This window comes from Neofelis nebulosa, chromosome 13 (genome assembly GCF_028018385.1).
Source record: "Neofelis nebulosa isolate mNeoNeb1 chromosome 13, mNeoNeb1.pri, whole genome shotgun sequence".
NCBI classification, from domain to species: domain Eukaryota; kingdom Metazoa; phylum Chordata; class Mammalia; order Carnivora; family Felidae; genus Neofelis; species Neofelis nebulosa.
Window position 1 is genome coordinate 38024031 of NC_080794.1, and position 24046 is coordinate 38048076.

The following is a 24046-nucleotide window of genomic DNA, read 5'->3' on the forward strand; positions in this document are numbered from 1 at the left end:
CACATGTGATGCTTCAGCAATTACATTATATCAAGGACTTGGAAAAAAAACTGATGCCAAATTGTAGAAGCTATTATAGGTTTTTTTGTGTGTTAAAAAACAAAATTCAACTGAGTAGATTTGAAGATCTAATTGGCTTTATTAAACAATTCATGAATTGGGCAGCATCCCATCTAGCAAGTACAGGGGAGCCCTGAGGAGTTGTACCAAATAGAAGGTAGGTGTATAGGTAGGAGGCTGGTGGGGGCGGCAAGAAAGTTAATTAGCAAAAGGAAAGGATTGTTCCCTAGAGGGAAGAGTAGAGTGTTTTATCATAACAGATTATCTCTTCTTCCTTTGGGGAATGGAGAGGGTTCTGGTGGTGGCAGACTCAGTGGCACCCATTAGAAAATTCCTCATGACCAGTTAAGACTACATTTCTGGGGGAGGTTGAAACTGCAGTTAGACTATATATAAAGCTCTGGTTTGGGGAGTTGGCCTAAGTGACACCATTCAGGGCCTCTGGTTTTCTTTTTAAGAAAAGACCCAGATTTAGACCTTGGCTTTAGACCAACTGAAATAATTTTACAGTGTTTGTTTCTGATTTTTTAAATAAAGGGGATTGCCTTCACTTAAATAAAGGAACTACCTTTCTCTTTATTTTCCTTTCTTTTCTTTCTTTCTTTCTTTTTCTTTTTTTTCCCCCCTTTCTTCTGTTTTTTCCCCTTATGGTCTAGTGTCTAACTGGCTATGAATATTTTGGGGATATTGACAGGTTATTTAGACTTGACATTCTTCCCAAGTTGCTGACAGAAATGTGTTGCTGAGTTTGCTCTTCTGAACAATGAAAAGTGAGTGTAGGGGAAGTTGCATAATTTATGATAGTAGTAAAGAACTTTAAGTTTTGACTTGAATTTAATAGTTTGCTCTGAAGGCATGAGATGTCTTTTTAGAATACTAAAGTTTGATATTTTATTAGCTTGAATCTTATGACTTGGGAAAATTAAGTTACGGTGTTTTGGAGTCTGACTCTAACTTGATAATGCTAGCATTTTTCTTTTCTAAGGGTTAAGATTTAAGAAGTGGTTGTATTACCAGAGCAGATGTTGTACTTTAACTACAAGCCCCTGTTTTTCCTAGAAGTTCTCAAATTACTCATCAAAGATGTGGACTATCAGGACGCGCTTGGCTGAGTCAGTAGAGCACGCAACTCTTGATTTCAGGGTTGTGAGTTTGAGCCCCACTTTGGGTGTAGAGATTACTCAAAAAAAAGAAAGAAAAGAAAAGAAAAAAAGATGTGGACTGTTTTGCACCAAAAGTATAAATCTGTCTTTTCTTTTCAAGGAGCTGTATTGGCACCAAATCGCTTTGTTCCCTTGGCATTGATATTGCCTAGAGATTTACTCTTTCTCTCATGATTTCTGCACATTTGGGTATTTGCTTTCTTAACCTTAATCTCCGTCTCTGCCTTTGAAATTTAAATGCATGAATAAATACATACCACTTGCCTGAATGTGTTTCTTTTTTAAACTTCTTGAGGGTTTTTTTTTTAACTTTAAGCATCAGTCAAGAATTTATTAAAAGCTTTCTATCTTCTTGTGATTTATTAAGAATATGCAATTAAAACAGCAAAATATATTCAGTCTAGGGGAGTCATGGAATACAGTTTAGAATAGCAATACCTCTTTGGTCTCTAGCACTTACATTCCTCTCCTTGGTTTTTGTCTTTGCTTTGGTTTGGTTGGAATGTTGTTCTGGTTGACACATTTGAAAGAAAAAGGGCAAGAGCAAAATCATTTTTGTTTCTATTGGCCTTATTAGACTATAAGGTATTAGAAGGTTTAAGAAAGGAAAGGACCTATATGTGTGTTTGTGAACACTTCATAAGTAATATTTCATAATTACCAATATCATTATAGAAGTGACTGGGAAGGACTTTGGGAAAGTGATTTATCTCAGAACTACAGAGGCAGGGTTCTACAGCAAGAGTCAGCAAACATTTTCTTGAAGGGCCACATGATAAATATTTTAGACTTTCTGGGCCATAAAGTCGCTGTTCCAACTACTTAACTCTGCTACAACTCCTCAATTCTGCCACTGCAGTGTGAGAGTAGATGACTGAGTTATAGACTGGAAGTAAATAAATGGGCTTGGTTTTGTTCCAGTACAACTTTATTTACAAAAACAGGTGGTTGGCCTGCCAACCTATATTCTTTAGCAGCCTACAAATAATATTCATAAGCAACCATGTGTTTATGCAGTTCTTTGCCCCACAAAAACATTTTTTTATTGTCGAGGAGAACTTGCAAAATCATAGGGGAACAGAGGACTTCCCGTTTTAAAATGGCACGTCAGATTATACATAAATATTTTCAGGTAATGCAATATGCCAGTTGGAATTTCCTTTAAGATACTCTGGGGGAAAAAACTAGATGGATATAGATGAACCAAATTTGACAAAATGTTGGTAAATATAGAAGTGGGTGATGATACATGGAAGAAATTCATCACACTGTGCTCTTTACTTCTTTGTATGTTCTGAAATGCCCATGTTAGAAAGTTGCTATTTAAGTAAATAATAGCCTGGTAAAGGCAGCAGTTTTTCCCTTCTCTTGAAATAACCTTAAAATAAGAAAGTGAATAAGAAAGCAAGCTCCATCTTTGCAACCAGAGAGATCTCTGCAATCCTAAAGCACAATATATGAAAAAAGGTTTACCAGACCTAATGAAGATAAAATTCATTCTTTTGAGAATTGAGAAGACCCTGAGAGATGAGATCTATGGTTCCAGATCCCCAACAAAGCCAAGAGAGCTCAGCTCTCCCAGAGAAGTGGTTGGCCTCAGTTTTTTCCAAAGCGGAGTTCAACACTAACCCTTTAACTAATACTTTCCTCAAAGAAACATTTATTTAGGGATTTTATGCCAATCCAAATAATTCTTTAATATGAAGGCAAAGACATTTTTTAACATGCCAAGTTTCAGAGAACTTTATTCTCATGAACCCTACTTCTACAGGATGAAATTCAGCCAACCAAGACATGAAAGGGGAAACTATAGTTAAAGTATTGGTAGTGAGCATAGAATCCATTGATCTATAAAATTAAGACATAGCCCCTGTGAATAAGAGGAGACTACTGTATTTACATTTTTAGTAAATGTCAGTCTCATATTTCTGCATGTTTTCCTAAGTGGGAAGGAGGTGGGAACTGAAGTTCACATGAAGGATATAAAGTCTGTTATGCATCATGGTTGTGTTAAGGTATGTCTTGTCATAGAGTCCTAAATGATTTTTCTTTTAGGGCTCATGGAATGGAATATGATATCTGGCTCAGAGGCAGATATTGTGTTTTAGTCACTTAATGCCTTCCTTTAATACTTTCTGTCGCTGGGAGGGGTACCTGGGTAGCTCAGTTGGGTAAGCATTCGACTCTTGATTTTGGCTCAGGTCGTGATCTCACGGTTTAGTTCGTGAGATGGAGCCCCACATGGGGCTCTGTGCTGACAGTGTGGAACTTGCTTAGGATTCTCTCTCTCTCTCTCTCTCTCTCTCTCTCTCTCTCTCTCTGTCTCTGCCTCTCCCCCACTTGCACGGCATGTGCACTCACACTCTACCTCTCTGAAAATAAATAAATAAGCATGAAAAAAAATTTTAAATACTTTCTGTGAATGGGAAAGTATACAAAGGGATAAATATAATCATTTGACAAGTCAGAAACATATTTAATATTCTTTTTGAAACTTAGTTTAATTGCGCGAAACTAAATTCCAGATCTAAATCTTAAATGACACTACTCTTTGAGAAGGTAGTAAGATTATGAGTGATTTCCTTCTTAAATTAAAAGAAGGAAATTATTAGGGACTCAAGGAGTGAGGCTCCCTGACCAAATTAAAAATGAAAGGAAAAAAAAAGGGAAAGTGAACAGAAAGATGAGATTTCTACCCAATAACAGCAAATTCATGATACAACTACTTAAATAACTGGCTTACACCTAGTTATGAAGGCAGTGCATGTGTAAACGCTAGCAAGAAAAGGAAGCACAAAAGCTTCCCTTTTGACTGGATAGCCCTTAAGCAAATATTAAGTGTTTAAAAAGCAGATGAAAAAACAGTTTGTGTGATGTGTGTGTATGTAAATATGTTCGTGTAAAATCTTGAAAACAAGCCACAATGTTCATCACTGTTGTCTTAGGATGGTATGAGTTTGAGAGACTTCTTTAAAGTATATTTTTAAACTTTTCTACAAGGAATACGCATTGCGTAAATAACCAGAAAGTTATTTCTGTATGCACATAATTTCACATTTGTTTCTGTGTCCTGACAGTGGATGTGTCTTTTCGTGTTTTCTAGGTGCACCAGAGGCTCTCTTCCTGGCAGAATTTGGGAGTTGTTTATTGCAGTACTGTTGTGCCCTCTGATGGTGAGTTTTGGCAAATCCATTTTTTATGTCTATTTTCTTTTTCTTAACTCAGTGTTTCTCATTCTCTAACATACAAATTTATATATCATACTCTTTCACTCCAGATGCACTTGGAGTCAGAGAGAGAAGCAGGGGGAGACAATGCTAAAGAGAAATAAAATTTGAATGAAGATATAGTGAATTTAGAGGAGAAATCAGAAAGAAAAGCTAATAGGCCCATCCAGTTTTCATAGATCAAGGAATGTTATTATCTCATCTCTTCATTTATGTTTTAAAATTGGGGACAAAGGTAATGTGAAGATCACAGAAGCACCATCTTCGGTATTTCCTAACCACTGGGTCTTTATTCTGTGTATCGTGATCAAACTCTCCAGCCCCTTCATGTCATCAGGGCCTAGAAAGAAGCAATTCAAAATCTGCAACCTCCTGCCTGATTGTTTTTTTCTTCCCTGATGGTGCTATCCTTCTTTGATGTGGGGAAGAATGAACCGATGCTTGGGGACCACATGCAGTCCTTTGTAAAAGTCCATAATGCTGCAAACTGACAACAGGACGGAGGCTGTTGTTACAGTAGTGGAGGGATATGCTTACAGCTCTTCTTGTCATTTCTCTCACTCAGTATTGGACACTCACAGTTTATATTATTTGCTTAATAGGGTTGAGTGTTAATATATTTCCTCTGTATAAAGTTTAGTTTGATAGAATTCTAATTTCAACCTTATAAACATTAAATTTATAGGCAAAGCAACCATCAAAAGAGCATCTAGCAAACTTAAAGACACCTAAAGCAACGAAATCTCAGCAGAATTTTTAGAGTCCTAGGATCCCCGTTATTGATCAGAATCGATATTTAGAGTGTTACCAGAACCCTCCCCCTCAAAGCTGGTTAAATTTAATGCAGCTGCTATTATCCTGTATGGAAGTATTTCACTAATGTAACCGTGCTACAGTTGTACTGGGATATCTAGATGAATATTATTCCAGGACATAAATGCTAGTAGGTTGACTGTATGTTGCATAAGGGGTTGAAGGCAATATTTTTGCAAAAGCTGAAGGGATACATACTTTAAAAGAAGTGTGGGTCTCCAAATTCCTACCAATACTATTGTCCTTCTTAAGAAAACCAATTCATATTAGTAATCAAAAAATAGAAGCACATAATTGGTTTAATGCAATTCATTGCCCATACTATCCGCAAATTATACATCTTTCTTATTTTTACTCCTAAGCTAATTTTACCTTAGGTCTGTATAGTGTATGAGAAAACTCTGCTTAATACATAGCTACTTCAATAGAGTTTAGCCAGCCGTCTCTGTGATCATTTACTGCTCTTAGTTGAGACTGCCGGATCATATTCTTTATCAAATCATTTTTAAAAAGTACAAAATCTGGGGCGCCTGGGTGGCTCAGTCGGTTAAGCGTCCGACTTCAGCTCAGGGCTCAGGTCATGATCTCACGGTCCGTGAGTTCGAGCCCCGCATCGGGCTCTGTGCTGACAGCTCAGAGCCTGGAGCCTGTTTCGGATTCTGTGTCTCCCCCTCTCTCTGACCCTCCCCTGTTCATGCTCTGTCTCTCTCTGTCTCAAAAATAAATAAACGTAAAAAAAAATTAAAAAAATAAAAAATAAAAAAAATAAATAAATAAAAAGTACAAAATCTAAAATACTACATTATATTTATATACCTAGTATATATGCCTAATATATACTACCTCTCAATAATTGCATGTTAATTATGTTGTTTGACCGATCTTCTATTTATGACTATAATAGCTCAGCTAACAGATATAAATTATTTTAAATGTTTAACCTTCTTACCAAAGCAATCTAAAGGTTCTTAGTTTTTCTTATGTCACAAATACTTTTAAAGTCCTGGTGAAATCTCTCTCTATATATCTGTATACATACATACATACATACATACATACATACATACACATAGGAAATTTTACACATAATTTCTTAATGATAAAGACTCCCTCAAACCAACTCATGGACTCCTCATCTCATGGCCCTCAACCTCAGATACATTGTATACAGGTGCACAGGTACGTACCCATATCTGTGCACATGTTCCCTTTCATGAGAGGCATTATGTTTAGAGGTTAAGTAAGAGACAAGTTTTGGAGTCAAGCAGATCTAGGCTTACATTCCAGTTTCACTATTTAACCACCTTATAACTTTAGGCAAGGGCATTAGCTTCTCAAAGCCTCTTTTCTCATCTGTGAAATGGAGATAGTAATAGTTATCACCTCTGAGAGAAAAACAACTTACCCTGCAGAAATAGTACTTATCCACCAGAACAACTTAACTCTATAAAGAGTGCTTGTGGTAGTGTTAAAGACCTCTAATCTAAGAACCGTGGTTTGGGGCTTCTCATTTTAATTTCATTGTGCCCACATCCTCAACTATAAAACTACGCAAAATTTCTATGACTGTATTGTTTGTACCTACTTAAGATCTCCAAAGACTTGTTTATACCTGCTTAAGATTTCCAAAGCCTTTAGGGCGTTCCTCTTCACATTAATGAAAGTTAAGGATGAGAGTAATTCTGCTATAGACAGGTTGAATGTATAATTTATCATCCAACCCAGGATACTTTTGAGAATGAAAAGGGGGCAACCAGAGTTTTCCTGACAGATTTTCATAGTGTAACCCAGGACGTATTGTCCCCTAAGCTTTTGGGAAAGTGTCAAGGGTGAGCTAGCATAAGAACAAGGAAAATAGCGCCTTCTAGCTGCCTTCCTTTCTCTATCCAGAATGTGATGCTACTCAGTTAACCCTGTTTTGAGAATTGTGGTAAGAGTTGTGTTTATTTTGTAGTTAACAAAAGATGTAAGATTTTCATACAATAGAGAGCAAATAATTTTTGTAATAAAGGGCTATTGAAAATTCCTGTTTAATAATAAATAACCATCTGTTTAATTAACCCAAGTATAGATAACATATAAATTCTTTGTCTATTTTTTTAAAATATTTTTGAATGTTTATTTATTTTTGAGAGAGAGAGAGAGAGAGAGAGAGAGAGAGAGAATGAGCAGGGGAGGGGTAGAGAGAGAGGGAGACACAGAATCTGAAGCAGGCTCCAGGCTCTGAGCTGTCAGCAGAGCCTGACATGGGGCTCGAACTCACAAGCCGTGAGATCATGACCTGAGCCGAAGTCGGACACTCAACCAACTGAGCCACGCAGGTGCCGCTGATAACATATAAATTCTTAATCTAAGGTCTGTGGATGGTTTGGAGAACTAAATATTGCCCCAACTTTCTTCTTTGGTTTTTGTCCTGTTATATTTTTAAATTAAAAAAAATTTTTTTTAATTTTTAAAAAATGTTTATCTTGAGAGAGAGAGAGCAAGCAGGGGAGGGACAGTGAGAGAGAGAGAGAGAGAGAGAGAGAGAGAAAGAGAAAGAGAGAGAGAGAGAGAGAGAGAGAGAAAGAGAAAGAGAGAGAGAGAGAGAGAGAGAAAGATATCCCAAACAGGCTCCACACTGTCAGTGCAGAGCCCAGTGCGGGGCTGAATCCCACAAAGGGTGGGATCATGACCTGAGCCAAAACCAAGAGTTGGATGCTTAACTGACAGCCACTTAGGAACCCCTGTCCTGTTCCTTTTTTTTTTTTTTTTTTTTTAAGCTTCATTGAGATATGTTTTACATATCCTAAAATTCACCTGTCATTTCATAGCATCATAACAATCCAGTGTTAGACTACTTCCTTCACCCCTAAAAGTTCCCTGGTTCCTGTTTTGCAGTCATTCCCTTCTCCCACCTTGTGCCCCAGGCAATCACTAATCCACTTTCTGCCTCTAATAATTAAATCTTGTCCAAAAGTGTCATATGAATGGACTCCTACCATATGTAGTCTTTTGCATGTAGCTTGTTTTATGTTATCATAATCCTTTTGAGGTTTATCCCTGTTATAGGGTGTTGCAGCTCTTTCCTTTATTTTTATTGCTGAGAAGTATTTTGGTATATGGAAATATCACATTTTGTTTATTCACCAAATGAAAGATATTTGGGTTGTTTTCCATTTTGGCCTGTTCATACTGCTGGTATCAACATTTGCCTGTAAGTCTGGGTGAACATATGTTTCCGTTTCCTTTGGGTACTTAGTGGAAAGTAGGGTTATATGGTATATGCTTAGCTTTTTAAGAAATTGCAAAACTGTTTTCCAAAGTGGCTGTACCACTTTGCATTCCCACCAGCAACATGTAAGTGTTCCAGTTTCCCCATATCCTCCCCAACGCTTATTTGAATCAATCTTCTTGATTATAGATATTTTAGTGGATATGTAGTATTATTTCATTGCATTTCACTGATGACTAATGATGTTGAGCATCTTTTTATTTTATTTTTTTATTTTAGAGAGAGTTTGCGCGAGCGGATGAGAGGGGGCAGAGCGAGAGACAGAATCTTAAGCAGGCACCGCGCTCAGTCCCATGATCCCCTGGGATCATGACCTGAGCTGAAATCAAAAGTCAGATGCTCAACTGACTGAGCCACCCAGACGCCCTGTTGAGCATCTTTTAATGTGCTTATTAACCATTCAAGTATTTTCTTTGGTAAAGCATCCAAATTTTTGTCCATTTAAAAAAGTTGACCACCTTAGTCGTGATTTATAAGGATTCTTTATATAGTCTAGAGCTTTTCCTGTTGCTTTTCAAATAGTTTTGGGGAAAAAAGGGATTTGTTTGAGTCATCTTACTAATGGCCACTTTTTATACACATTTGGAAATTCTGTCTTTACTGTCATCATCATATTGAGGGCACAAACTACCCCACCACTGTGTTTCATTCCAACTGTTTAAAAACTTGACAACAAAAAAGAAATGAAACTGATGAAACCACTTAATCACCAAAGATGCTAGAACACAAAGCTCTGGGGTCTTAATATGGCAGAGTTGTCACCAACCTAAAGATGAAGTTGGGAATGCTGAAACAGACTATAGGTTTCTATTTAAAAAATATATCTTACAGTTTGGACTTTTTGTTTAAGTAGAAGTTTCAGTTAGGAACTACCAAAATGTGATTGCACTTGTTCTATCACAAAACCCTTTTTTGTAAGCTTCTATAAAAATTGACTTTCACATTGCTGAGAAAAGCTGCCACGTGAAATTGGAAAGACCTTTAAGCTTTATGTGCTGACAGTTTTGAACTGGCTTAGCTTAGAGTAGAAGCAAATTTGTCAAATTTCAGATGATGTCATCCAATCTAGGGTTGCTGTCAGTTATTCCAATACTTTGAAGTAAATTTTGAATGAATTGGAAACTATCCCATTTCCCTTCAGAATACAACTTGATGAAACTACTGATTTGCTCTAAAGCCTTAGTTCCTACTTTTTGTCTGTTAATAAGCATGCTGACAATCAAAAAAAAAAATCTCAAATATGTGTGATTCTCTTACGGAAATTAGAAAATCTGTTAATGTTAATGGCTGTAACCTTCTTTGGAAGATTGTTAAATTTCTTTGCCAAAATAACTACCAGAAAAAAATTTTTTTTGATGCGAAGGAAGATCTTGGTACTCTCTGCACAGATGGTACATCTTCCAAGCTTAGTAACATGCATATTTATATTGCCTTAGAGAAGAAAGGAGCCCCACCCATTGTAATAATGCACTGGGTGTTGTTGGTTTTGTTTTGTTTTTTTCACTTGCACATACTGGCATTGAAGGCTTTTCCCAGAGTCTTAAAGAAGCCTTGCCTGCTACCACAGAAGTAGTCACTATCATAAGATGATTTTATCAAAATAGAAAATTTTTCTTTGCTTGGTTAAACTTTTGACAGGAGTTTTGCTTTTTACTTATTTTTATTTATTTGTTTTTTGAATTTTTTACAATCTAAATCCAAGTTAGTTAACGTATAGTGTAATAATGATTTCAGGAATAGAATTTAGTGATTCATCATTTACATATAACAAGTGCCATTTACATGCCAACAAGTGTCCTGCTTCATGCCCCTTGCCCATTTAGCCCATTCCCCCACCCAACACACCTCCAGCAACCGTCAGTTTGTTCTCTGTATTTAAGAGTCTGTTATGGTTTGTCTCCCTCTCTGTTTTAATACTATTTTTGCTTCCCTTCCCTTATGTTCATCTGTTGTGTATCTTAAATTCCACATATGAGTGAAATCATATACTTGTCTTTCTTTGACTGACTTATTTCAGTTAGCTTAATGCACTCTAATTCCATCCACATTGTTGCAGATGGCAAAATTTCAGTCATTCATTCATTCATGATTGGCAAGTAGTACTCCATTGTGTATATATACCACATCTTCTTTATCCATTCATCAGACAATGGACATTTGGGTTCTTTCCATACTTTGGCTATTGTCGACAGTGCTGCTTGTAAACATTGGGGTGCATGTGCCCCTTCAAAACAGCATACCTGTATCTCTTGTATAAATACCTAGTAGTGCAATTGCTGGGTCGTAGGGTAGTTCTACTTTTAATTTTTTGAGAACTTCCATACTGTTTTCCAGCGTTGCTATACCAGTTAGTATTCCCACCAGCCGTGCAAAAGAGATCCTCTTCCTCCACATCGTCGCCAACATCTGTGGTTGCCTGAGTTGTTAATTTCAGCCATTCTGACAGGTGTGAGGTGATAGCTCACCTATGTGAGCTTATGGTTTTGATTTGTGTTTGCCTGATGATGAGTGATGTTGAGCATTTTTTCCTGTGTCTGTTAGCCATCTAGATGTCTTCTTTGGAAGTGTCTATTCAGTCTTTTGCCCATTTCTTCACTGGATTGTTTTTTGGTGTTGAGTTTGATAAGTTTTGGATATTAACCCTTTATCTAACATGTCATTTGCAAATATCTTATCCCATTCCATTGGTTACCTTTTAGTTTTGCTCATTGTTTCCTTCTCTGTGCAGAAGCTTTCTATTTTGATGAGGTCCCAGTAGTTCATTTTTGCTTTTGTTTCCCTTGCCTCCAGAGACGTGTTGAGTAAGACGTGGCTGCGGGCAAGATCAAAGAGGTTTTTGCCTGCTTTCTCTTCTAGGATTGTGATGGCTTCCTGTCTTATGTTTAGGTCTTTCATCCATTTTGAATTTATTTTCGTGTTGGTGTAAGAAAGTGTTCCAGGTTCATTCTGCTGCATGTCACTCTCCAGTTTTCCCAACACCATTTGCTGAAGAGACTGTCTTTTTTCCATTGGATATTCTTTCCTGCTTTGTCAAAGATTAGTTGGCCATACGTTTGTGGGACCATTTCTGAGTTCTCTACTCTGTTCCATTGATCTGTGTGCCTGTGTTTGTGCCAGTACCATTCCATCTTGATGATTACTGCTTTGTAATATAGCTTGAAGTCTGGAATTGTGATGCCTCCAGCTTTGGATTTCTCTTTTAGGATTGCTCTGGCTATTCGGGGTCTTTACTGGCTCCATACAAATTTTAGGATTATTTGTTCTAGCTCTGTGAAGAATGCCGGTGTTATTTTGATAGAGATTTTAGGAGTTTTGCTTTTTAAGAGAAGAGAAAATTTAGTTAAAGGAAGAGTTTACTTATGCCTTGATTTATTTGGAAATATTTGGGACTTTATGAATGAGCATAATCTTCCAATTCAAGACCTTTTGGTCATTATTATGAATTTGGTAGAAAAATCATGAATTCTTTTAACCGAGTTGTAGCTCTGAAGTTGGTAATTAGAAATAGACAACCCTGTGAATTTTCCAACTGCGGGGGTAGGGAGTTTCTCTGAAGTCTACTCACGAATGGAAAGCTTTGTCAGTTTCTCTACAAGAACTGAAAAACCTCAGAGCTCTTGAAGATTACTTCCATTCAGAAACCTTAAAATTGAATTTTGGATTTATAATCTTCTCACTTTTGATACTGCATCAAAATAGTGATATGAATTCAATTCTAAGAGTCTTAGAAAATTCTTAAGTTCCTTGCACACACCTATCCTACCATCATCATCTGCCAAAGGGAGCTGTGATTACATTTACCATATCTTTCTCAGAGTGTTCACAACTTCTTTTCACAAAAACAGAAAGGCACAACCTTTTAGATATCAAAGATGATATTCTGGTTAGCCATGACTTCTTTACGTGACTTTATGTGACTTCTTTATTCAAGCCAAGCAATAGCAGCCTTGTAATTGAAATGGTTTTTTATATAGTATTAAAGTTTATATTTTATTTAACTTGTACAATTTTGTTTTATCTCTTTAAAAAATAAGAAATGGCCATTAATTTGGGGTTAAAATGAGGAAAGTCAGTTTTTTGTCAACATTTATTTTAAAAATATGTCAGTGTAGTAGTCTGCTTGGGCTGCCATAAAATAGCATAGGCTGAATGGCTTAAACAACAAAAAAAATTTTTTTCCCCAGTTCTGGATGCTGGAAGTCTGAGGCCAGAGTACCAGCATGGTCTGGTTCTGGTAAGAACTCTGTTAGCTTGCACATAGCCACCTTCTCTCTGTGTCCTCACATGGTGGGGACTGGAGAGAGCTCTTACCTTCTTATAAATCCACAGTCCTATCAGATTAGGACCCCACCTTTATGACCTCATTTAACTTTAATTACCTCCTAAAGACCCATCTCCAGATAGTCAAACTGAGATTTAGAGCTTTAACCTATGAATTTTGGCAGGGAGACACAATTTAGTCTGTAGCAGTCAATATGAAGGAAATCAGTTTCTGATGCAATAAAATAAATTATATCTAAAATTTTTATGTATAAATTGTTTGAATTTTTTCAGGGAATAAGGCTATAGGAGGAATCCATACCCTTATCAGTGTCTCAAAGAGGTCAATTATCCAAAAATACTAAGGAACATGGAATTGGTTTATATAGCAATAACTGGTTTCCTTCTTGTTGACCTCAGTGGAACAAGTCACTTTTGTTTTCTTGAGATTTAAAGGAATGATTGGAAATTTTCCATGGATGTATTACATGCTTTTAGACTTTGGGTTTTAAGACCTTAGTTTTTAGGAAAATCAAGAGAAACTGTTAAAGCAGGCATTTTTTTCATATATTCTCATTGAATCTTCTCCGCAGCCCTATGAGGTATTAGAATCCCTACACTGTGAGGAAACTGAGGTACAGTTATATTCAGTAACATGCCCATGGATTTGAGGTATCTCCTGTGGTAGAACTTGAGGATATCAAATCTGAGATTCCAAAACCATGCTTTTTCTACTGCACTCCACTGTCTATACTTTAGGATTGTATTCTGTTTATCATCCAGAAATTAAAGTGGATCAAGGATCAAGGTTTGAAAAAGTTACTTTCATAGCAGCACCACCAAAAATATCAGTTTTAAAAGGAAAAAATGTTACAGTATTAGATTAGGACAGGATTTCATTTTTACAAAAGCAAAAGAAAATTTTAATTCTCAGTAGAGTGAGTGCACGAATGGAAAGAAAGGGAGGGGATGACCTTTTACTTAGCACAAATGGTTTTGACATTTCTGAGAAATATTTTCATGAACTCATTTTAAAAGAACCTGAATTAACAAGAAGTACCTAGGTTGTACAACTATTTAGCATCAGACTGATAACACCATGTATAAAAAGATGATTTATAACTTTGTATTTTTCCAACTTTTACTATTTAAGCCCCATAATAACTCCACAAAAATTGTACATAGTTTACAGAAATTACCTTGTACAAATACTGACTCACCCAAGGTACAAAATGAAATACATAGTTGATGTGATTAGAATGAATTTATACTACTGGTTAGAAAGAAACAACTGGATTTATCAAGCTACTGAAGTTATGATTATATAATTGGGCTTTCTTATATTGCCGTGGAAAATTATTTCCTACGTAAAATTTACAAGTTTTCAACATAAGTATTCTTCAAATGCTGTTAATATGTGACAGACTTAGTATATTTAATATATTATGAATAATGTAAAGAAAATTTCAATAATCTATTTTTCATAGTTAAATAGATTCTTCTGAGGTTATTGTGAAGCAAGCACATTTTGTTTATACATGTTAATTATTGATATCAAAGATATTTTTGCCACAATGTATAAGGAAGGGCCTTATTATCACCAAAATAATATTTCGTTTACTCTGTTAAATGGTAATCTTATGTTTTGTCTAACATATAATTTAATGAAAAAGCCTATGGGCTTTTGGAATTGTATTTATGAACATAGAAGTGAGTATTAAAGATAAATTGTGTGAAGCTATCTAGGCATGATACTAGTAAAAAAAAAATCTGTAAAACATATATTAAGAAGAGTAAACTTTATTGAATGACACAAAAGAAGATAAAAATAAATGCAGAGTTATGACATGTTAACGAATGTGAGGACAACACTGTAAAAATTGTCAGCTTCCCCCACATGAATTTATAAACTCCAGTGCAATGCTAATCTAAACTAAACCCCAACAGGAACTGCTGAATTTATTCAAAACTTCATATGAAAAAAGAAAACTACACAAATACCTAAAATAAATTTGGAGCGGAAAAGGGGGGAAGGTTTGCCTCAACTACGTATTAAGATGTATTTTTAAAACCATAATAATCAAAACAGGTTCAGGAAAGATCGTAGAGTCAGATTAGAGAAACCTTGCATGTACGGGAATTTGACATGTGATAGAATTAACATTGTACATCAGGAGAAAAGGGAGACTATTCAATAAATGCGGCTGTTATAGTTGACTTCTTACCTCACAAAAGTAAATTCCAAATGGCATAAGGAGTAAAATGTGAAATGCAGAGCTCTAAAAGGAAAAGTTGGCCAAATTTATATTGGAAACTAAAAACAAGGAGGGCTGCTAACTTTCTTAGCCTTCTTTTTATTTACAATAAAGAAGAAGAAAATCTGTTTTTTTTTTCCAGGGATAAATAAATTGTGGTATATTCATAAATAAAATTCTACATAGGACTTTAAGTTAATGATCCAGAAATCTGATTCAATTTGGATAAATGTCAAAGCATTATTGAGCATAAAAGGCAAGTTGTAGAAAGTTGAATATAGTGCAACCATTTATGTAATGTCTAAATACACACAAGAACCATGCCATATTTAGTTATTTAACACCACGTAGCAAATTACGGCAATATTTAGTGGCTTAACAATAATAATCCTGTATTATCTCATGTTTTATGGATTTGGAACTCGGGAGCAGTTTAGCTGGGTAATTCAGAATCTCATGAAGTTGCAATCCCATGCTCGCTGGCACTGCAGTCGTCTGAAGGTTTGACTGGAGCTGGAGGGTTCAATTCTAAGATAACTCACAATATGAGCTGAGAAGTTGGTACTGGCTCTTGGTAGGAGATCCCACTTCTTCTCAATGTTGGCTTCTCCACAGGGCTGCAGGTTTGTCCTTGTGGCTAATGGGTTCCCTCAGAGCATGTGATCCAAAAGAGCAAGACAGAAGCCACACAGTCTTTTATGGCATAGTCTGGGAAGTTACACACCATCACATCTGCTGTATGCTACTGATTTTACAGACCAGCCCTGATTTGATGTGGGATGTGACCATACAAGGATATGAATACCTAGAAGCAAGGATCATAGAAAACCACCTCAAAGGCTGGCTTCCACTATACTATATACTGTATACTAAGCTGTGTCTCTGTGTGTGTTTGTCTGCCTGCCTGCCTGCCTGCCTGCATGTATGTATATCATGGATGAGACTGCTCAACACCAAATACCAACTTCAAGATAGTGGTTTTCTGTGGAAAAAGAAAGATTACCCTGCTTGAGTATGGATAGTTTTTTGAACAGGAGCAAGGCTGGAATGATGTAGGGAATTCACTTACAATATAGCTGATAGAAGAAAGGTGGTGGTGACCTGGACTAAGAAGATGGTGGTAATGCAGAGAATTGGAAGGATTAGAGTTGTTTAGAAAATAGAATGAAAGGACATGGTGACTGATTAGATATGAGGGATGTCATGTTCTCGTTCTAAGTAGTCAGGGATATCATACAATTTTCTGGATTGGGCAAAAGTTAAATAATGGTGCTATTACTGACCGAGATGAAAAATGTCAGAGGTGGGTGGTTCAGGGAAGATTAATTCAATTTTAGGATATTTTTACTTTGAGATGTGCATATGGGAAATCCACATGTCCAGCAGACAGTTGAATATAGGTTTGGGACATCATCAACATTTAGAAGTTAGCTGGCAGTCGGGAAAGACATAAGATCGCCTAGAGAGTGTGTGGATTAAGAAGCACAGAGACCTAGGACAAAGCACGTAGAAACTTTCAAGGGATGAATACAAGAATAAGAGCCTATGAAGGAAAATGAGAAAGTGTAGACAGAAAGTTGCAAACAACCAGGAGAGTATGGAATCACAGAAACCAAAAGGAAAGCTTTTTATAAAGTGAAGGAGCAGGTTTGATGAAGTTTTGGGGTGATGGTGGGATTCATGAGGTCCGGAGCCAACAGCCAAGGAAGAATTCTTGAAGACGTCTTTGGTACAAAAAGGTGATTTTATTAAAGCATGGGGACAGGACCTGTGGGCAGGAAGAGCTGCACTAGGGTCATGACGGTAACTCATTGTATACCCTCAGGTTGGGAGGAGTCTCTAATGTATTTTTGGAAGCAAGGTTTCCAGGACCTTGAGGGGCTAGCCGTTGCTACAGAAATGCCATTTATTACAGTTCAGTAAAACCTCTGTCATGAGACCCTTCAGATGTGTATCAGGGGGCCATAAGCTTGGAGTATGATTGCCAGCATATCTCTTGGGGCAGTTGAGATAGAGGAAGTATACTTAGAGGATCCTGGAAGTTGCGATAATATTAAGCTAAGGTTCTCTTTTGCCCCTAGCAAAGTGTCATCATGGAGGCAGCTGAGTTCCTAGAGGGAGGTCACTTTGCCGGTTTCAAGGACTTGTCAATGGGCTGTAGGCAGTAAGGGAATTTAATTTTTCATTTGCCTTAGTTTCCCACATTACCATGGCAAGCACTTAAACCCCTTTCCTTTGTTCTTGGGTAGCCAGGAGTGTCCGAGGAGGAGTATCACACATATTCCACCATGGTGGGGTGGGAGTGGGGTGCCAGCCTGTATTTTGCCCTCAGCTTGCCCCGCACTCCCTCATCAGGTTGACATCATTAGATATTGCTAAAACAAGCAAGTTAAAGGCCAAAATTCCCACTGAATTTAGCAACCTAATATCATACATGACCTGGGAGAAAATGACTTTTTAGTTGAATGATGAGATCCAAAATCACTTAGCATTGGGTTGAACTGTATCAATTTAGGAATATCACTTAACCTTGCCAGACTTTATTGTTAGCTGCAAAAGAAGGACATTAGTTATGAAGTTTTGGGGTGATGGGGGGAGTGGTCTGGAGCCGACAGCCAAGAAAGAATTATTGAGGATGTTTTTAGTGCAAAAAGGTGATTTTATTAAAGCACTAGGACAGGACCCCTGTGCAGAAAGAGGTGCCCTGAGGTTGTGATGGGTAACTAGTTATATACTATGAAGTTGGGGGGGGGGGGGTAAAGTCAAAAGGGAGGCCTCCAGAGGGACTTTGATAGGCTAAACAATACGTGAGGCCTTGCTATTGTCAAGCTGAAGGTGTTTTTCCTCTAGTAAGGCATTAACATTAGGACGGTATGGGGTTCCTGTAGAAATGTTGTACTCTGTATTTACCTCAGGTATTTCTCAATGGGCTGCAAGTCATAAAGAAATTTAATTTTACTACCATTTCCTTCCTGCCTTTGTTCCCCAATCACTATGGAGGGGTGATGTTGGGTCTCTAGGAAACTGAGTCTACAGGTTTCTGGAAATTAGGCTATTGATTAGATTGCCTTTTTTTCCTTTTTTTTTTTTTTTTTGTAATTTACTAAGATATTTGTAAACTGATAGGAGACCCATGTCCTGTATGACTGTGATCTCTATCAGTTAACCAAGTTTCCTTTCCTTTGTTCTTGGGCAGTGCCTGAGGAATATCACACAAATGGGGCTGGGGGGAGGTGGGGGTGCAGGGGTGGATGCTAGCCACCCTCAGGTGAGCACCCTCACCTGAGGGTGCTTGTTTCACCCTCACCTGAGGGTGCTTGTTTCACCCTCAGCCTGTCTTATGCTCCCTCATTATTAGTCTGTATGATTTCTCTGTCTCTTCTAACACTAAAAGTCTATGCTTATAGTTCACATTCTTGATTCATAATAATACAGAAAGGGGGTAGAAATAAACAGAAAAGATCATAAGGCACCGGAATCATCTATCATACATAAAGTACAGCTCTAAGTATCTTTGCAGAAAACACCCTATATGTGTTTTCTTATTGTACCAGTTCCCTTTCATAAGTCCTCAAGATATATACATTCATGTTCATGCATGAGATGATCTATTATGGATGAGATTTTACCCATTATTTTTGACAACAAATAAATTTCCTACTGTGAACTTAACTTTCCTACTTACCAATTGGCTAAAAAACAAGCACAAGCACTTATACTTTGCAACGTTTTCTGTACCTGATGCCCCAAAGACCTTTTTTTTTTTTTTTAATGTATTCCTTCTTCAACCCCAAATGTCTGTTGTCCTTGCGCTTCTCTTTTTCGTCTGGAAAATCCTTTGCCCTTTTGTTTTCATGCCTAAATCTGTTGTCATGTTCTGTTTCTCAGTAATCATATTGGTTGACCCATAATTCCTGGGTTTCTTTGAAGTACACTGTGCTAGAAATACTTAGATTATTTCTTTTCTTATTGAAATGGAAATCAAAACAAAAGATTAAAAATAAACCCAACCAAACCACCTGGTGCAATTTACACTTAAAAAGAATATTTGTCTCTAGAGAATAATAGCTGACAACTGTCATTAGCTTGTAAATACCCATTGTGACTTTACTACCGCCAGCAACTATTTTACATATTGTTAAACTTGAGGAACTTTGGCAATTGTTCTTTGGTTGCAAACCGAGAAATCTGACATTTACATTACAATCTAGTGTGTGGGAAAGCAGAAGACCTGGGGATACCTTTCAAAAGCAGTATTAAAATGAAGGTTTGTCAGTCCTGAAATGTGCTATTTCGTGCAGAGTTTTTCAAAGCTTTCATATTTCACTCCTTTGAAAGGCCTCATGATCTTTAGTGTAAAAAGTTAAAGTGACTGAGAAAGACCTTAATTTTCTCTGTTGACTTTATCTCAGTTATTTTAAAACAGTAACCCCTAAGCACTTACCTGTGAAACTGATGTTTAGTGAAATCTTCCATGCTTTTGTGTTTAAGATTCACATCTTTTATTTAAATTTAACTCTGTCTGCTTCTTGAAATCTGTGGCTGAATAGTTTTTCACTATAGGAAAAAGATGATGGAGGGGAGGGAAACAGGTAAACAAGTTAGTCACTGAATTTTATGATGCCATCATCTTTATGGCCTATAGAAGAAGAGATACTCATGTAAATGACTCTGACTTTAAAGAAAGACTGGATTGCTAAGGATTCTTTTAGAAATGAGAAAGAAAATTTTCAAATATCTTTAGACATTAAAAACTTGAGATAGTACATAATATGTACTAAGTTCATATTACTATTTTTGGCCTCTTCTTCCTTAGGAAATATAGATTACACTTTTGAAGAATTAAAGAAGTAGAGATTTCTGTCTTTTAAATTTTTATGTAAAAATTCAAATTATGTATCCACAAAGGATTAACTGCTATGGGAATTGCTGTCCTGCTGTCAACAACTAGAACAATGGACAAAATATGTAAAATAATTGTTTTTAGATATTGAACAATAAGGACAAGACTGATCTCTGAGAGAAGAAAAACAAGTTGGACTGACCCTATATCACCTCAGGTCACAACATGAGGCTTTCTAAATTCTGAATGACAAGAGCAGGCTAGAATAACTTCCAATAACAATTACCAGAAACTGTAAAATGACTACTTCTGAGTGCTCATACAGGGCCAGAAATCATTTGACTTCCCTCCAGCCAGAGAAGAGACATCATTGAATATAGGAACATTCATTGTAGACTCCCAGAAGAACATACCTTACAAGTAGGGCCAAATTGGCCATATAACAAAAGAATCTCTAGGTCTGTCCTAAGAACCTTTCTAAAAGACTTGAAAGGATCAATACAATATGCAGATAACTATACAGCAGAATCCAGCACTCAGTAATGTAAAAGTCAACAATGTCTAACCTCATCAAAAATGACTAGGTAATGAAAAAGCAGGGGGAAAAAACAGAAGAAAAATTCGTCAACAGAAACAGATCTAGAAATGACAGAGATGGTGCAATTAACAGACAAGGATTTTAAAAGTTATTATAAATGTGATCATTATATTCAGGGAGGAAAAGGAAAGCAAGCATAATATGAGGAAGAATAGAAGATATAAAAGTAAACAGATGTAACTCCTAGAGATGAAAAAAATGTGAGATGCAAAGCAATATAGATGAAATTAACAGATTAGCCATTATAGAAGAAAATATCAGTGACACTGAAGTGTGTAGCAGTTAAAACTATCCAAAATGAAGGAGGAAAAAAAAAAAACCCTGAAATATATGAAGGGATCCTCAGTGCCCTGTGAGACTATATTGCATAGTCTAATATAGGTATAATTATAGGAATCCCAGAAGGAGAAGGGTAAGAGCCAGAAAAAATATTTGAGTAATGGCAAAAAAGTTTCCAAATTTGATTAAAACTATGAGCTCACAGATGTGAGAAATTTAGCAGCTCCCAAGCAGAATACTTACAAAACCATAGAATGGAAAATTATAATCAAACTGTTGAAAACCAACGATAAAGAGAAAATATTAAGAGCAGCCATTGGGCAAAAGACATATTATGTACAGAGGAACAAAGATAATAGTATACATTAACTTATAGTATATGCAAAGCAGAAGACATAAGTTCTTTAGAGTGCTAAAAGGAAAAAGAAATCTGTCTGCCTAGAATTTTTTACAAAGCAAAGTGTTCTTCAAAAATGAAGGCTGGGAGGCCTGCGTGGCTCAGTTGGTTGAGCGTCCGACTTCAGCTCAGGTCATGCTCTCATGGTTCGTGGGTTTAAGCCCCACATCAGGCTCTGTGCAGACAGCTCAGAGCCTGGAGCCTGCTTCAGATTCTGTGTCTGTCTCTCTCTCTCTCTCTCTCTCTCTCTCTCTCTCTCTCTGCCCTTCCCCTGCTTGTGCTCTGTCTCAAAAATAAATAAACATTTCTTTTTAATGAAGGTAAAATAAACTTTTTCAGAGCCCAAATGTCCGTCAATGGATGAATGGATAAAGAAGATGTGGTATATACACATATATACTGTATATGTATACACATATGTATACACATACATATATATACACATACATACATACACACCACATCTTCTGTATATATATATATATATATATATATATATATATACATACACATATACATACATACATATACACCACATCTTCTTTATCCATTCATCCCTTGAGGGACATTTGGGCTCTGAAAAAGTTTATTTTATGTATATGTATGTGTATACATATATATATATACATACACATATACATACATACACACCACATCTTCTGTATGTGTATATATATATATATTTCTGTATATGTGTATATATCTATACACATACATACACACACATACACAATGGAATATTACTCAGCAATCAAAAAGATTGTATATATACATATGTATGTATATGTGTATATATATTTGTATGTACATATACATACACATATACATACATGTACCACATCTTCTGTATGTATATATATATATTTCTGTATATGTGTGTGTGTGTATATATATGTGTGTGTGTATATATATATATATATATATACACACACACATATATATACACACACACACACACATACACACATACACAATGGAGTATTACTCGGCAATCAAAAAATATGAAATCTTGCCGTTTGCAACTATGTGGATGGAACTGGAGGGTATTATGCTAAGTGGAATTAGTCAGAGGAAGAGAAAAATCATATGACTTCACTCATATGAGGACTTTAAGAGACAAAACAGATGAACATAAGGGAAGGGAAACAAAAATAATATAAAAACAGGGAGGGGGACAAAACATAAGAGATGCATAAGTATGGAGAACAAACAGAGAGTTACCGGAGGGGGTGTGGGAGGGGGGATGGGCTAAAAGGGTAAGGGGCACTAAGGAATCTACTCCTGAAATCATTGATGAACTATATGCTAACTAATTTGGATGTAAATTTTAAAAAAATAAAAATAAAAAAGAATAATAATAAATCTACTGTGGATAATTGTCATAGTATAAATAAGACAATTTTATCAAAAATAATTGTATTTTCTTTTTTTTTTATTTAAATTTTTTTTAACGCTTTTATTTATTTTTGAGACAAAGAGAGACAGAGCATGAACAGGGGAGGGTCAGAGAGAGGGAGACAGAATCTGAAACAGGCTCCAGGCTCTGAGCTGTCAGCACAGAGCCCGACGCGGGGCTCGAACTCACGGACCGCGAGATCGTGACCTGAGCCGAAGTCAGCCGCTTAACCGACTGAGCCACCCAGGCGCCCCAATAATTGTATTTTCTAAAACAAAGTAGTGAGAAGGGCAGATTGTTTTCTATTTTTGCAAATCTTTTTTATGTTTGTTTTAATAGAAGTCAGGTAGATTCTTGTATCTGATTCTGCATTCAATAGGTTATTTTGTTAGACGCATGTGTAGAAAATCTTATCAATTATTGACATGTAGTTGGAAAAGTTAGTAATGACCTTTTCAAGTAATTGTAGATATTTTTCTTTGATTTTAACCAAAATTTTACTAGTGATAGCTCCCTAAGGTTGATTGCTGTATGGAATCTGAAATCATACCAATAAACTTTGGTACTCTTTTACATTATAAAAAAATTTTTTTTAAATAAGCTTTTTCAGACTTATCAAAGTTGGGAGAATATATTGTCAACACATCTGCCCAATAAGAAATGTTTAAGGAAGCTTTTCAGGCAAAAGGAAAATGATGCTAAATAGAAATTTAGATCTATACAAAATGAGGAACACCAGAGGGTAACTACAAGTGTAAATATGAAAAGTATTTCCTCATTTTAAGATTTATTTGGGGGGGGGATAGATACAAACAAAGAGGGAGGGAGGCAAAGCACAAGAGACTCTTAAATCCAGAGAACAAACTAAAGGTGGATGGGCATGTGGGGGAGAGGGAAAATGGGTGATGGGCATTGAGGAGGGCACTTGTTGGGGTGAGCACTGGGTGTTATATGTAAGCCAATCTGACAATACATTATATTCATAAAAAATAAAAAGAGTTCTTTAAAATGTCGTTAGTTGTTGAAGTAAAAATGATGTATGGTTTATAGCATGTGGTAATAAAATATATGAGGACAGTAGCACAAAGCAAAGGGAGTGGAAGTGTATTGGTCTTGAGATACTCTGCACTATACCTAAAGTGATGTATTATGTAAAGGTCAACTGTAATAGGTTAAAGATGTATATTGTAAACCCATTAGCAAGGTTCAGGAAGCCTGATAGTCCAAATCCAGGCTACTGCATATTTTTATAAATAAAGTTTATTGGAACACAGCCATGCTCATTTGCTTATCTACTGCCAGTGGCTGCTTCTGCCCCACAGTGCAGTCTGTAGTTGCAACAGAGATCTTTATGGTCCGTAAAGTCTAAAATATTTAATATCTAGCCTTTTACAGAAAAAGTTTGTCAACACCTACCGTAGGGAAACCCCTAGAAACGTAAAAAGACATAGTCAATTAGCCAATAGTACAGATTAAATGTA

At 36.4% G+C, this 24046-nt stretch overlaps 1 protein-coding gene across 6 annotated transcripts in view; it reads left to right on the forward strand.

Annotated features, from left to right (window-relative positions):
* MCU (mitochondrial calcium uniporter) overlaps positions 1-24046 on the forward strand; it is a 201186-nt gene that overhangs the window by 151072 nt on the left and 26068 nt on the right. For all 6 annotated transcript variants that reach the window (XM_058696666.1, XM_058696665.1, XM_058696667.1 and 3 more), the window contains one exon: positions 4327-4396. In XM_058696666.1, the coding sequence (XP_058552649.1) occupies positions 4327-4396 (70 nt within the window). The remainder of the gene's footprint in view (positions 1-4326; positions 4397-24046) is intronic.